The 15,464-nt window shown below is 31.1% G+C and overlaps 1 protein-coding gene across 1 annotated transcript; it reads left to right on the top strand.

The window, feature by feature from the left end:
• The first annotated feature begins 745 nt into the window (after positions 1-745).
• LOC143043736 (uncharacterized) lies at positions 746-15,147 on the top strand. Its single transcript, XM_076215919.1, has 11 exons — positions 746-987; positions 2,271-2,342; positions 4,336-4,407; positions 6,468-6,539; positions 6,877-6,948; positions 7,840-7,911; positions 8,150-8,221; positions 10,660-10,731; positions 11,636-11,793; positions 12,867-12,923; positions 14,251-15,147. Exons 1-11 carry the CDS (start codon positions 827-829, stop codon positions 14,298-14,300), a joined length of 930 nt encoding a protein of 309 aa, XP_076072034.1. The 5' UTR covers positions 746-826; the 3' UTR covers positions 14,301-15,147.
• Positions 15,148-15,464: the final 317 nt, after the last annotated feature.

The raw sequence follows: 15,464 nt of genomic DNA, 5'->3' as shown, positions 1-15,464 counted from the left end.
TCTAAGACGTCAAACGAATGCATCACTTTTACCAGAGTTATATTGAATTTTAGTTTCCTATTTAAACTCAATATTTACTGTTGTATTTGCTTTAATGAAAATATGTGTTAAAACAAAAACGCAGAAAAAACAAAGATATGTATGTTCTAATAGCTTAATTTTTACGTGTATGGTTTTAAGCAATGTTGAACTTTTTTATTTGATCTCTGATGGGGAGTTTTTCCTTGGTAATCGTACAGAACCTCTTTGTTTTTACATTTATCTTTCGAAGAAGATTTTTACTATTAAACATTTTTGATATTAAAAGAAAGATGCATTGATCAAAGCAATAAAATTGTTGAAAAAAATACTGGCAACAATATAATTTTAGCACTTTCTATATCATTCTATTTGAAATGGAGCTTACTACTTTATCAGGCCGTACAGTGACCCATGTTTGGTAACTGCTATGGCATTTTGCCTGTGAAAAAATGTTTTCTTCTTAGCATTCTTACCACATCTTTTAATTTTTATTACATTAGTTTCTGAAAACTACTAGTCATATGAAAATATTAGTTATGTACTGCTGCGTATGAAAAGAAAAGCTTTAAAAAACAGTGACGATGGATAGTTTTTTTCAATTGTTAATTCTTTTTGATTGAAGAATATTTTGATTGCTGTAATTTTATTACACATGTTTATCTACCTGAGTCCAGGATGACTGTATATCAACGCTCATATTTATTTTTAAGTTCACAGATATGGCTGTATGTAGTCACATTATGAATGGATTTTAATAGACTACTTTATTGTTTTTTAAAGGACATCATACACTCGATTACGAATCATGGACATCATAACACTTTTTGTAGTAGTATGCTCATTAGAAACAGCTTTTGCTAATCCGTGTATAGAATTTGCCTGTGATTGCCAAGGCACAGTTGTAAATTGCAACCAGAAAAATTTAGTGAGTATACCTGATGGTATACCTACTACTACAACAGAATTGTAAGTTGTCTTCTTATTTGTATTTTATCTTATCGCTATTTTGTGCATTTTTCCTTGGAGCTTTTTTTGTGATAATTTTCATATCATGCTTCTCGCTTGATATGGAAAAATTATTGCTAGAAACTAAGGAGGCCACGTGGCGTTGCTAACGAAATTGACAACGTCGTCATAGGTAAAATAGCAATAAACAGATTATCATTGGTCATCTCAACTCGATTGCTTTTCTCACTTTCGCTGTACCAGCTCAAGCGAGAAAATCAATCTCGTTGAGATAATCAACGATAATCTATAAATATTAGTATTACAGTGAATGCAATATAAATGTTATCTCTCTCTAAGTAAATGATTCAAATATGCAATGGAGCTTTGGAAGTGAAAAACAAATGGTCAAAATTCACGTTAAAAACAATAAAATCATAAAATTACAGAAATCCGAGGAATATACAAAAATAAAAAAATCTTAATAGAATGGCAAAATCAAAAGAAAAATCACATCAAACGAAATAAAAAACTACTGTCATATTCCTGAATTTGAACAGGCATTTGGAAATGATCGTTTGAACCTGGTTTTAACGTGTTTTAAGATATAGTTTGTTCTTAATCAGTTTTAAGCAGGTTGTTTGTTCTCAGTCAAAAAATATGTTTAGCCTTCCTAGCACATGAGATTACCCCCAGCTTTTTTGGCGGAAGTTCATGTTACTCAGTCTTCAGTGTTCTATATAATGATTTGTTTACTGGTGATTGAATGTTTGGTTTCATTCTTTTTTCGGCAATGGCGATGTCAGTTTATTTTTGACAAAACGGATTGAGTGTTTTTTGGTATCTTTGTTTGTATGACAATAAAGGCTATTTTTTGGATGCTTGCTTTTTGTAAAGTAGAACATAATTTGTACATTAGGGTGACTAAAACTAATGCACAAATAATCCAGTAGTTCACTGGTTGAGCTCAAAACATTCTACCATAATTTATATGAGCATCACCCGAAACACGTTACATTACTAAAGGTGCCAACCTTATGAAAAGCACAATGCTTTGAATAAACAAAGATTTCACAGATGTGAGTGTCATAATGTCACTGATATAAATCTAAACAAAGGACATATTGTTGAGGCTGAAGATGGATTTGGCACTTGCATTCAAATTTATTTTACAAATTGTATCACTGATAGATGAGATTGCAGGACAGATTTTAAAGGCTAGTATACGTACTATCAAAACCATTTCGTGTTCAATGCATTCAGATGACAATTTTGTAATGCCAATTTATGAATCTTTTTTCTAGAGATCTATCACAAAACAGCATTTCAACCATAGCAGCAGATGCGTTTATTAATCTAACGTCATTGGAATTGTTGTAAGTAATTTCTATTTAATTAATGAATGACTCACATTTGAGCTTTTCAATTCAAGAAGAGACATTATGATGTGTATAGTCTTTTCTTATTATTATAATGTTAATAATTATTTCAAGCTTAATGGCAATAATTATTTCAAGCTTGAATATAATTATGATTATTTCTTTGAGCAATTATTTGAAACATTGTTGTTGGTTTATTTAATTGTTGTACCTGTTTTTTTGTTTAAGTGAGTGGACTATCATTTACCAGCACAAAACCATGATGTCACCTTTAACTGTCCAAAATTTTAATGAATGATCCTCACCCCTTTGATAAACAATTGGAAGGCTAACTGTATTGATTCTAACAGGCAGATGATGGTACGAGAACTGCAATATTCCAACAATATTATCTTCATACGAAAAAAAAAAAATAACAATAGAACAGATGACAATTACACAAACACATTTTATTAATGTCACCTTCCAATATAATTATGCTGTCATCTTGAAGACGATTTATTGATTAAGAAACTGTCAATACTTATTTTTCAGTCATGTTTCTCGTGTTATTATGCGTCGTCCTGGCACCCATGTTGATGATAATGCTAGTTATAAATTAAGTTTTGTGTTGTTTTTTCTGCATTTCTAAAACAGTTGTTCCTTTAAATCCTTTAACTAGAATTTCTTGATCATTTACGAATTTCAAAAATTAAAAACAAGGAGCTTTATTTGCCAAAAAAAAAGGTATGAAGTTTTGTTGTATTGTATTCATAATTTGTGCATGTATACTGCAAAATCAAATGTTGGATACAGCTGGCGTTACGTTAAATTATCCTCTGTTCAGTTTGAGTGGTTAATTTACATAGTGTTAATGACAAAGTTGAACAATGCATATTTCATTGAAAACATATTTGTGACGTTCGTGGGCGTGTTTTTCAACGGACAGTTGGCATTCCAAAGGGAACAGATTTGGCCCCTATACTTGCCGATTTGTTCCTTTACTATAATGAGATTGGCTTCATGCAGAAACTCCTTATGAAGAAAAATTAGAAGTTAGCGATATCCGTTAATTCTATTTTCCGCTATATAGATGATGTTCGTTCACTAATTCATAAAAAAATTGGTGACTATGTGGAGCGCATCTATCCCATCGAACTAGAGATAAAGGATGCTACAGACACAGTTACATCATATCTTGACTTACATCTAGAAATTGACAATGATGGTCGGTTGAAAACAAAGTTTACGACAACACAGATGATTTCAGCTTTCCAATTGTGAACTTTCCATTTCTAAGTAGCAACATTCCAGCAGCACCTGTATACGGCGTATACATCTCCAAATTGATACGATATTCCCGTGCTTGCATTTTCTATCATGATGTCCTTGATGGAGGGTTGCTGCTAACAAGGAAGCTGCTAAATCAAGAATTTAAAAGGGTGAAGTTGAAATCATCCATTCGTAAATTTTACGGACGCCATCACGAGTTGGTTGACCGTTATGGAATAAAGGGTTTCACAAATGATATCAAGTATGTTCCTTGCGTCGTAAATACAATCCCTTCCCTTATATGAATGTGATTTACCGACTTAAACTACTTAGCGGATTTTTATCATACAAGCAATACGACGGTTGCTACATTTGGAGCAGCGTCTGATTACCCTTCTGGAGCACCTGATATCGCCCCTAATTTTTGGTAGGGTTCGTATTGTCTACTACTTTCTTCTGTAAATGTTAAAACTGTGTTATGCTTCATATAAAATGATTTCAGACTAGAATGGTACGATGTGAACAGAAAAATCCAAAACAAGTGTCATGTTAACTAAATTGCAGTAACTGTAGTGATTATATTTCTTTACAACTTTATATTTTCAAAGTTTCACTACACAATTAAATGTCCTCCACAGCAGGCTAAACGTTAAATAATCCCTGTTCTGTTAACGCGGTTTATTCAAAAAGTGTGTCTACGACAATTGTAATCATTGCATATTCCATAATGTCTTTTCAGAAATTTTAGATCGAATAAAATTTCCTCACTAACAGCAAATGTGTTTAATGGTTTAGTGTCATTGAAATCCTTGTAAGTACTTATTATATTAACATTGACTGAAATTGTAGAATTATATATCAACAATGAATGAATAATTATACTGCTGATTGCATCTTTGAAAATTATGGTATTTATGATGTCATATTCTTGTTTTTGACTTTTTGTCAGAAAGTCGCTCTGCCGCTATCAATATATAATCCATAAAAGAATCAGCAAACTTAACTTTACTGTTCTTTTCATAAGGAATAGATTCGGTAAGAACCCATTTGGCCCCAAAATATAGCAGTTTTACAAATTTTTTTAAATGTTAACTTTTAGTTAATCTTTCGGAAGGTATAATGCCTCTGCTACATTCATATGGGCTTTTTTTTGGCATTACAAAACATATATATCGGGATCTTGCAACATTAAGTCATGCTAAGTTGAGCATTTAGTTAAATTTTGAACGGTTTCTTAAATGATAGAAGTCACATTCATGTTCATTCTTGATATTGAAATGTTGTTTAATGATAATGCATAACATATATAAAGGTCGAGGATGAATACAGATGCGGCCACTTTCATTTTTGACAAAAAAACATATGAAAAGTGACAGTGTTTGGCAAAATTGATAGATTTTTAATACTTAAGCTTAAATCCGAGCGTTTAAATGAGTGAATTAGTTAAAATCGTTTACAAAAATTAATTGAATCAAATGAAATAGACATTTAAGTGTTTAAAATGTGTCCATACTCTTCCATCAGATGAACTTGAAATTTGAGGCCAAAACCGGCCCTTACCGGACCTACTCTTTTATCATGTTTATAGTATAGTGTGTAAAAGCAGTTTGCCAGATCATATATAATCTTTGTTATTTTTCGTAGTTTTCGTAACATTTTAATTAATAATTGAGTGAAAATGGTAACGTCACTCCATGCCTTTAATATTTTAAAACATCGTGTCAAAACTGTGAAGAAATAGACAAAATAATTGTTTTCTCTTGTTCAAATATAACTTTTAAAGTTTTACTGTAGTGTCAACATTTTTTAAGACATAACATGTATACGTTTGTACTTTTTTTTATATTTAGTTTATTTATAAATTGAATGTTTCAGTTTATTATGACGTTGGTTTCGCTGAACTAGTTCACATAGGTGTTTTAAGAGCCAGCTGAAATCCTACTCCAGTTTGCTGTGTTGAAGACCACTTGGCCTATTTTGTTCTTGTGTCAAGTTGTTGTCTCATTTGCCCATTCCTGTTTTTTTTTTATCTCATTTAAAGATATGGCAAAACTTAATGGTTGACATGCATGACTCTTTCACAGGGGTATTTAATTTTTCATTGGATGGGTATTTCATGATGTTTTAGAAAGACCATTATTTCACAAAACTGTTGTATTCAGGACACTTTATTTTTTTTAACTGACAAATCAATTTGTCCTTGTCTATTTTTAAACTTTTATATAATATCACTTGTAGCAACTGCTAGTTTTTATCATGCATGACGAGTCATTGAAGACTGTTATTGTTAACTTATGTTTGTCTAAAATACAATTCTCCAACTTGTTTATTCGACATCATATCGCTTTTTATCGCCCCATACGGTCACAATGTTCTTTTCAACCATCGATAGGCATTGTCATTTAGCTCATGTTTAATTTGTTTGTGTTCCTCGTGAATGTGACGTTTATGTAAATATTGAACATGAAAATTAATTAAGCATATATATAGATATTCAGATTATTTGATACTATCAAAATTGCAAACATAGCAACATATACGTTTAAGGTCTCGTGTCTTTTAAAAACATGTTTGTTCAAAACTGTGTTCATGTATATCAGAAAATTAGTACATATATTCTAGTTCTTTAGTTTAAATGGTCGATATATTAAAGTAGTTCGTCGTTCCTGTCGGTCGAAACCTTTCTAAAATTGAAAGTCAATTAGCAAAAATTATAATTGACGCATCAAGTTACAGTATTTGTGGGTTTTGTTTTAGCATTTCTGGTGCCCAGCCTTAACTTTAAGCCTGCCTGGGAGGATTGAAATTGAAAAAAATGTTGAAGTATGTGTCACTGCCAATTCATTAATAGATTACAATATTTAATTTCAGAGATTTATTCAGAAACGATATTTCAACAATCGCAGCAGATACTTTTAAGGGTCTTGTGTCATTGGAAGCCATGTAAGTAATGTTCACAATGTATGTACGACAACGAAGTACTGAAATTCTTTTTCCCGCAATTATATGGTCGACACCATAATTTGAATCAATACATTTATCAACTATTGAATTGACACACGATGAGTGTCAATATTTTGCTTTGTTTTTTATATTAATCGTCAGCGCTCCGGGTGAGTCCAGTTTTTACATAAACTTGACTGAAATGTTAAAATTGTGTTGTGTTTTAAGAACCCTAAATTATAGGGATTTTTGCTCTAAATTTTCCACGGGTTATAAGATTTTGTTGATTTTAATTTTAACTTACGACTTTTAAGTAAGATACATTGTATATTTTCAGCGATCTACGCTTTAATAAAATATCAACAATCACAGCAAATACTTTTAAAGATCTTATGTCATTGATAATCATGTAAGTATGTAATGATGGTAAAAGATACTCATATTCTTTTGTCGACATTATATGTATTTGTATAATTTACGTATATAAGGGGGCTTGCATGTTTTGAGTAATCCCTTAACATGTATTTAGGAAGACGGAAATTTAAATTAGCTAGTATTAAAAGTATAAAGTCATCTTTATTGATCATTATCTCTCATATTGTAATTGTGCTCATAACTGTAATTGTTTAATGACCTCTTCGTTAATTCTTATATTGTTACGATATTTGTGTATGTCTGGAATCACGTGGTTGATAATACATGAAAAATACAACATTGATATTGAAGAATATATGAAACTCCTTATGAGTTTCTGGCAACTAAGAAGTTCGTTAACGTACACAAAAACCAAAAAAAATATTTCTTTGCATCATGCAACTTACATATTCGTCTTACGGGCTGAGCTAACGTATCAAAAAGACACATATGTACTATATTGCATAAACCAATGTTTCTCAATGAAAGGGTTGGAGTGATATATAGTTTGTATAGCTTTACTACTGATTGCGCTGACGAAAAGCGACCAGAGTGGGTTTTTTCTGTATGCATTCGGTTTTTTTTTCGACAAATAGTTTTAAAATCAGCCCTCACTGACATTGGCTGTATTTTAGGACCATTACGAATTTTACTATTCGTTTTTGTTCACAGGTTTCTAGGTTTTAACACATTCCTGTATTACTTATTTTCAGTTAAACCAGTCTTTATAAAAGTAAATACAAAACACGTTTCAGACGCACATTCTTTATGAAGTAAAATCGTTACTTGATAACAACCTAGAACGTTTGTTTATGTACTCGCATAACTAAAGCAAAATATCGTAGAGTATCTATCACAATTCATTAACCCCTTATCTTTTTTTCAGATTTTTATCACAAAACGAAATTTCAAAGTTAGACAAAGATGCGTTTACTGATCTTGATACATTGGAAATCCTGTGAGTGTTTACTTTTTACATAGTGTTGCTGTGTCATCTCCCACTATTCAAATATTTAACATACATGTCTTTATGTCTTGACTGGTCAAAACCTTTCTCAGTTTTTGATACTCATTGACGTTCAATTGTTCTTTAAATGGTTCTCACTTACTGCAAATATCACTGGAAATACTAATATGAGATGTCGTGTGTAATACATTGTCTAACTTATGATTCATTTATCTCTTGTTCATTTTAGATTTTTGGATAATAACAATATTTCATCTATTGCAATCGATACCTTCAAGGATCTTGAGTCATTGAAATCCATGTAAGTACTTTTTTTTTAAAACAAAACGAAGTTGAGGAATTTTAGTTCTCTAATTCAAATGTCGAAACCTTATATCGATTAAAAGAGGAACGAAAGATACCAAAGGGACAGTCAAACTCGTAAATCTAAAACACACTGACAACGCCATTTGTTAAAAATGAAAAAGACAAACAGAAAAACAATAGTACACATGACACAACATAAAAAACTAAAGAATAAACCACAAAAACCCCACTAAAAACTAGGGGTATTTTACTAAAACTGTACTCAACTATCGACGAAAATTTCGTAACTTGTATTGTTGAACTGGATTTAAAAACTGACTTGGAAGGTTAATATTAATAGAAATATGTGGTTTACCAAATAGGCTAAGATTGTTTCACTGACGATGCATGTAAACGTTGTCTTTGTACAGATTGTGAAACGTTGAAGTGTTCTGTGCCACATTAGCACATGTTAGTATTGCTTTTATGTCAACATGGTCAATAAATTAAAGTAATGTAGTCTTCCAATTTTATTACTATATGTACTAGCAAAAATATTTTAACGTCTATAACAATAACTTTGATCTCTAAAACATATTAAAAAATTGAACAAAATTGATTAAGTATTTAAATAATCTCAACATATACAGCTAATTTAGTACTATTCATGAAATCCTTTACAACAAATTAAGATGGTGCAGTCTTATTAATACAAAAATTTATGATAAAAGAGATGATTTTTCATTTCCTATTGTTAATTATCCATTTTTAGATGGTGACGTTCCCTTGTCACCATCTTATGGTGTTTATATATCTCAACTTGTACGATTCGCTCGTGTATGTAACAATGTATTAGATTTTAGCGAGAGAAATTTATGTATTACTGAAAAATTATTACACCAGGGTTTTCGATATCACAAACTGGTCAAAACATTTACTAAATTTTATCACCGGTATAAGGAAATAATTCGTAAATATAACTCAACATGCAGACATCTTATACGTTCAGGTATTTCACATCCAAAATTTTATGGAAATATTCTTTATAAAGCACAAAAATGTCAGTATTCGCCTCAGAAACTAACAAAACCTTTAAATAGACTTATTAAAAGGGGATATAGTTACGATACTGTTGTCAGGTCATTAAAGATTGCATATTTTGGCTTTAACATTGATTCACTGATAGGGTCTTTGCATCGGAACTAAACACATTTATTTCTAAAAAAACAGTTGTTGGCATGACACGGGTTATGTTCTTCTCATATATTTTATGATAGTATGATACTAAACCCCTAACGGGAGGGATTGTACCTGATATTCATATGATGAAGACATAATCTTTCAATCAGTTTAATTGAGGTCTGGAGCTGGCATGTCAGTTAACTGCTAGTAGTCTGTTGTTATTTATGTATTATTGTCATTTTATTTATTTTCTTTTGTTACATCTTTTGACATCAGACTCGGACTTCTCTTGAACTGAATTTTAATGTGCGTATTGTTATTCTTTTACTTTTCTACATTGGCTAGAGGTATAGGGGGAGGGTTGAGATCTCATAAACATGTTTAACCCCGCCGCAATTTTGCGCCTGTCCCAAGTCAGGAGCCTCTGGCCTTTGTTAGTCTTGTATTATTTTAATTTTTAGTTTCTTGTGTATAATTCGGAGTTTAGTATGACGTCCATTATCACTGTACTATTATGCATATTTTAGGGGCCAGCTGAAGGACACCTACGGGTGCGGGAATTCTCGCTACATTGAAGACCCATTGGTTGCCTTCGGCTGTTGTTTGCTCTATGGTCGGGTGGTTGTCGCTTTGACATATTCACCATTTCCTTTCTCAATTTTATTATTCCATTCAAGTTGTTTGTCTTCCTAATAAATTATTCTACATTGACTGAAAAGCTTCTGAACAGTATTTGATTGACTGTAAGATAACTGTCTGAACGGGACTGTTTTTTTTATCAAAATATTTTTACGATTCAATAATATCAAATAGATGAATATTTTAAAATGATAAGGGTTGATTGGTGACTCAGTAAAACGACTGTTATTTCCACTTACCATCTGCTTAAAAATCCCAACTTATCTAAATATAATTTATCACCTGTTCAGTGTACATTTTTTTATCGATGCTACACACAAAAAAAAGAATACCATACACCAAAATTAAAAGTCACGATCTTGAAAACAGAGTTTTTCGATATAATTGACCAAATGTTCGATTATATGGCCTGGTTGCAAAATTTGAATATCATTTTTAAGCAACAGATAACAAAATTGCAAAATGGTTAATGCATTGAAAAACGAAAATCCTTGTTTTAGATTACAATCATATAAATGAAAAGAGAATATTTACATTTTTTAAAGAATGAAAATTATAGTTTCAGACATTACATTATTTACCTTGATTTGATATATTTGCTATATTTCATCATGTTAAATGTTTTTATTGTAGATATTTGAATAACAACGCCTTTACAACAGTATCAGCCAACATATTTCGACCAATGACAAATATAACATTGCTGTACGTGATCATGGTGATGTTTCCATATATTGTACATAATAAACAATTTCATGTTTAAACAATGTGTAATCTAATAAACCTAATAAAAATCGACATAATTCAAAAGAATGCCAAAGCATCTGTAAACCTACATGACCTATTGGTTTGAAGAAGAAAAAATGTATGTAACGTCCGTAGCTATTTTGAAATTGAGTTGAGATCAGATCCATACAAATCAGACCAAAATGTATCTGGTTAGGGCATCGGACTACTAACACAAAGGTTCCTGGTTCGATTCCCGTTCGGGATGAAAATTTCAGGAACTCAATTTTCGGCTCTCCCTTGACACCATTTGCGAGTACGGTTTTAAGGAAACGATGATAGTCCGTCGGAAGGGGACGATAAATGGCTGACCCGTGTTAAGAGAGAGCCATATCTCTTGCACGTTAAAGACACCCTTGTAGATTTCGAAAAAGAGTAGGCTAATGCCGCTACAAGGCAGCACTCGCACCTGCAAAGTGGAAAGGGATTAATATAAGTTGCAAAACTTGTTTCCCAATCCACTATAAATAAATATGTTTAAACTAAAATGTATCTTTTTCTTGTATTTGAATGTTCCAAAATCAATCAAAGTATTACACATATATCAAAATAAGTGCATATTATCATTATCAAATTCTATCTGAGGTAGCTCATATTCTTTTTAAAGAACATGCAAAAGAAACACATATTGATTACTTTAAGTCATAGTTTTGTTTCAAATAGGAACAATGTGTATATTCATCGGTAAAAAATACGTTTTAACTATACTATTAGTCTTGGTGTGCCTTCTTTTCGTCTCTGTTTTGGGAAAGGATTTTTGAAACGGCAATTAAAACACAATTTGAATGCTATTGTATAGTGCACTTAACTTTTTATTTTTTAGATATATAGATAGAAACCCTTTGATATGTTGCAATATGACCGACTTGATCAAATGGATTGCTTCTCAGTCTGAACTCAGTGATATTTTAGGAACATGCTTTGACTTTGATGCAATCACGGAAATCACTGAATTTCACATAGCAAACTGTTCAACGCAAGGTAAGTTACTTATTGTTAATGACTATGGATCAATACAATTGCGAATGGAAATGGGGATTGTGTTAAAAAGACAACAATCCAACAAAAGAGCAGACAGCCAAAGACTACCAATGGGTCTGCAATAAAGTGAAATCGCCCGCATCAAAAGGTTTGCTTCTGCTGGCCCATTCACAAAATTGTATACTAGTTAAGTGATAATGAACGTCATACTATACTTTGAAACATACATAAGAACCTAAAATTTAAAAAAAACATACGAGACTAACAAAGGTCAGAGTTAAACATGTTTTTTTGACATCTCAATCCCTCTTTATACCTATACCCAATATAAAATACCAAAATACACAACACTCCGCAAAGTAAAACTCAGATCAAGTCCGTGTCCGATGTCGAAATAGATAACACAAGAAACAAATATTTAATAGATTAACAAATGATTACTAGCAGTTACTGACATGCCAGCTCAGACCTTAATTAGACTGACTGAAAGATTGTTTCTGCATCATATGAATATCAAGTACAATTCCTCCCGTTAGAGGTTTAGTATTATACCATCATAACATTTACCAGAAGGACATAACCCGTATCATGTCAACACATTATATGGTCAATCATCTCGAAAATATAAAAATAACCGTTGCGAGAAATCGCATATATCAAGATCGATTAAACTCATTCTATATAAAGAAAAGTCTAACCATAAGACTATAAAATAAAGAAAACTCTGGTAAAGGTTATACAGCATAGCAAATGCTTATACTTAGATGTATTTGTAATATAATAATATACGTATAGTAATATTTTATTGATCAAAAAGAAATATTAAAACGTATTCAGATCTGAAATTAAATGTTTTATCGAATATCAGTTTACTTGAATGTTAACAGGAAATAATTTTGGGAAAAGAAACATATGTACAAATGTATAGGAATCATTGTCATATGTTTTTTATCTTCACATTTTTATTATCGACCTGTAGCATGTGTAACAAATATTTGTATTCTAAATAAAGCCAAATGACAAGTAAATTAGGTGCATATATTTATCATTCATTAAAATAATTTTATTTACAGAACCATGCAAACATGACAAACATGGCAAACACGGCAAAGACACTAATATGAAGTCAGGTACTTTGCTTAATACATAGCCTGTAATTTAGTGGTAGTTGTTTGTTTATGCGTTACATATTTGTTTTCCGTTCATTTTATTTACATGCAGTAAAGCTGTTAGTTTTCTCAGTTCAATTGTTTAACATTGTTGTTTCGGGGCATTTTATAGCTGACTAAGGGTTATGAGCTTTGTTCATTGTTGAATGACGTACGCTTGCATATAGTTGTTGATTCCTGTGTCATTTTTGTCTCTTGTGTACGGTTGTACATGTCTAATTGGCAATTGTACCACGTCTACTTTAAAAAACCAGCTGTATTTGGCAAAACGTTTAGGAATTTTTGGTCCTCAACGATCTTCAAGTTCGCTTTTATTGAACTTTTAAGTATTTGCTTTTTTTCCGATTCGAGCGTCGCTGGAGTCTACTGTTGACGAAACGCGCTTCTGTCGCAAACATATATCCTGGTTTCCATTATGACATACAATACATAAACAATATGATGGTAAATGATAAATAACTCATCATACCGCGACAATCTTTATCAAGACAACTTACTTGAGATGTATTTAATATAAACCAAATCATCTTTCATTTTGTTTTATACCAAGGTTTTAATAAAAAAAAACTGTCAACGGAAAATGTACAATGTAACATTGTTTGCTCCATATTGCTCAAATTTGTTTTAGCTTTAATGGTCGTTTGATCTCTTTGTGAGATGTTGATATTTTTTAGCACGTTTGTTTTTCTGTTTAAGTATTAATGTTTTAGATTTTACAAATGTAATATGCAACAATTATGTTGATCAGCAATATTCAAGTATATCGTTTAACACAAATTTGTACTAAATAACTTGTATGTGTTCAATTGTGTCTTCTTACTCTTAATTTGTTTTTTTACGAAAATAAATTTGTTAAAGCATGCAAGCGTTTCCATTTATATCAATACCTTAGTAGATCATATTGCAGTATTAAGGACAACTGTATCTTTAACAGACTAACTAGGGAAACACTGAATAATCATACACACCCATAGTTTTACATATAAGAATTATTTGAAATAATAAGCAGTCATTAAAGAAGTATGATATATTAGTGATCTCGGTGTAATGATCTCATACTTTAATTCAATTGTCTATTCCATCTTAAATTCCAACGTAAAAATCGAGAACTAAGAATCAAAATCGAAATGTATAATTTTGATTAAAAAGCGACAAAAGATAAAGTATACGTAGTTAATGAAAGATCATTTTTAGATACATTTTTTGCATAGTTTTCGCAATTTATTTTTGAAAAATACGACAAGAAAATATTTCAGTATAACTTTCAAATATTCAATACTTTTTTCAGATACAATATTGTACAAGGCAAGGACATGGAAAAGGAATAACCAGCAGTAATCTGGATAATCGTTATACAATGAAACGAAGGATATAGAGAGTATGGTCTACGAGTTTCAACATGCTATTTCATTAAGAATGCATGATTTCGTTTACTTTTGTTTGAAATATAATTTGGAGATATGATCTTTTTAAATTATTTTAGTTTATGCATTGTTCTTATGCATTATGCTTTTTGTATCATTAGAAAACATTGTAAATTGTAATTTAGAATTTTTGTTTGTAGCTTTCAAATACATCATTTAGCTATTACCGTTGTTACAAATACATTATCATATTGTTTAATATTATTTCATGTGAAATTGTGGGATATACATGGGTTCGTTCTTGATTTAAATGTCTATGGGTATGTTTGGGTTTCAATAAACGAGGGATGAAATTTATGGGTTTTTGGGTGTTGTTTTAATTTGATTTATTTTACATTGTACCATCGTTTGGTGTCATTCATTTCTGTTTTGAACTGTTTGGGTATTGTTTTTTGTTTTGTTATTCAATAGTAAACTTTTATTTATGTTACCATTGTTTAATTCAAGAAGGGAGGAATGTTATGTTTTTCTTAAAAATATGCTTTTCTTTGATTTGTTTTGTTTACCTAACTTCTTATCCTTGGCATATATATATCATGTTATTCTTTATTTCATGTTAACTTGGGGAAATGTGCAGGCTATTAGACCGTTGGTTGTCCCGTTTGAATGGTTTTACACTAGTCATTGTGGGGCCGTTTTGTTGTTCGGTGTGAGCCAAGGCTCCGTGTTGAATGGTTTAATTTTTTTGTTATTTGGATGAAAAGTTGTCTCATTGGAACTCACACTACATCTTCCTATATCTAGTACATGTTTGCATTTTCTTTCAGGGAAATTTTCTTTTTAATAAATGTTGGAATAATTTGTTGTTTTTTTGTTTTTTTTATCTTTTATATTTGCGAGGTTATAATATATCTATCAAATATCACATGAAGACAACAATAAACCAACGCTGTTCGAACATAAATCTATTCAGAGAAAAAAAAATCCGGGTTACAAACTGAAACGCATCATCCATAAGAGGAAAACAACGAAACAATAGAAAAGCTTAAATGCAACAAAACATCAAACGACAAAGTCACACACACACACACAGAATGAACTACAAGATAACAACTGCAATTTCCCTGACTTGATAGAG

The sequence above is a fragment of the Mytilus galloprovincialis genome, chromosome 8, assembly GCF_965363235.1.
Source record: "Mytilus galloprovincialis chromosome 8, xbMytGall1.hap1.1, whole genome shotgun sequence".
NCBI classification, from domain to species: Eukaryota; Metazoa; Mollusca; class Bivalvia; order Mytilida; family Mytilidae; genus Mytilus; species Mytilus galloprovincialis.
Note: the sequence above shows the minus strand (reverse complement) of the source record. Positions and strands in the feature narration are given on the sequence as shown.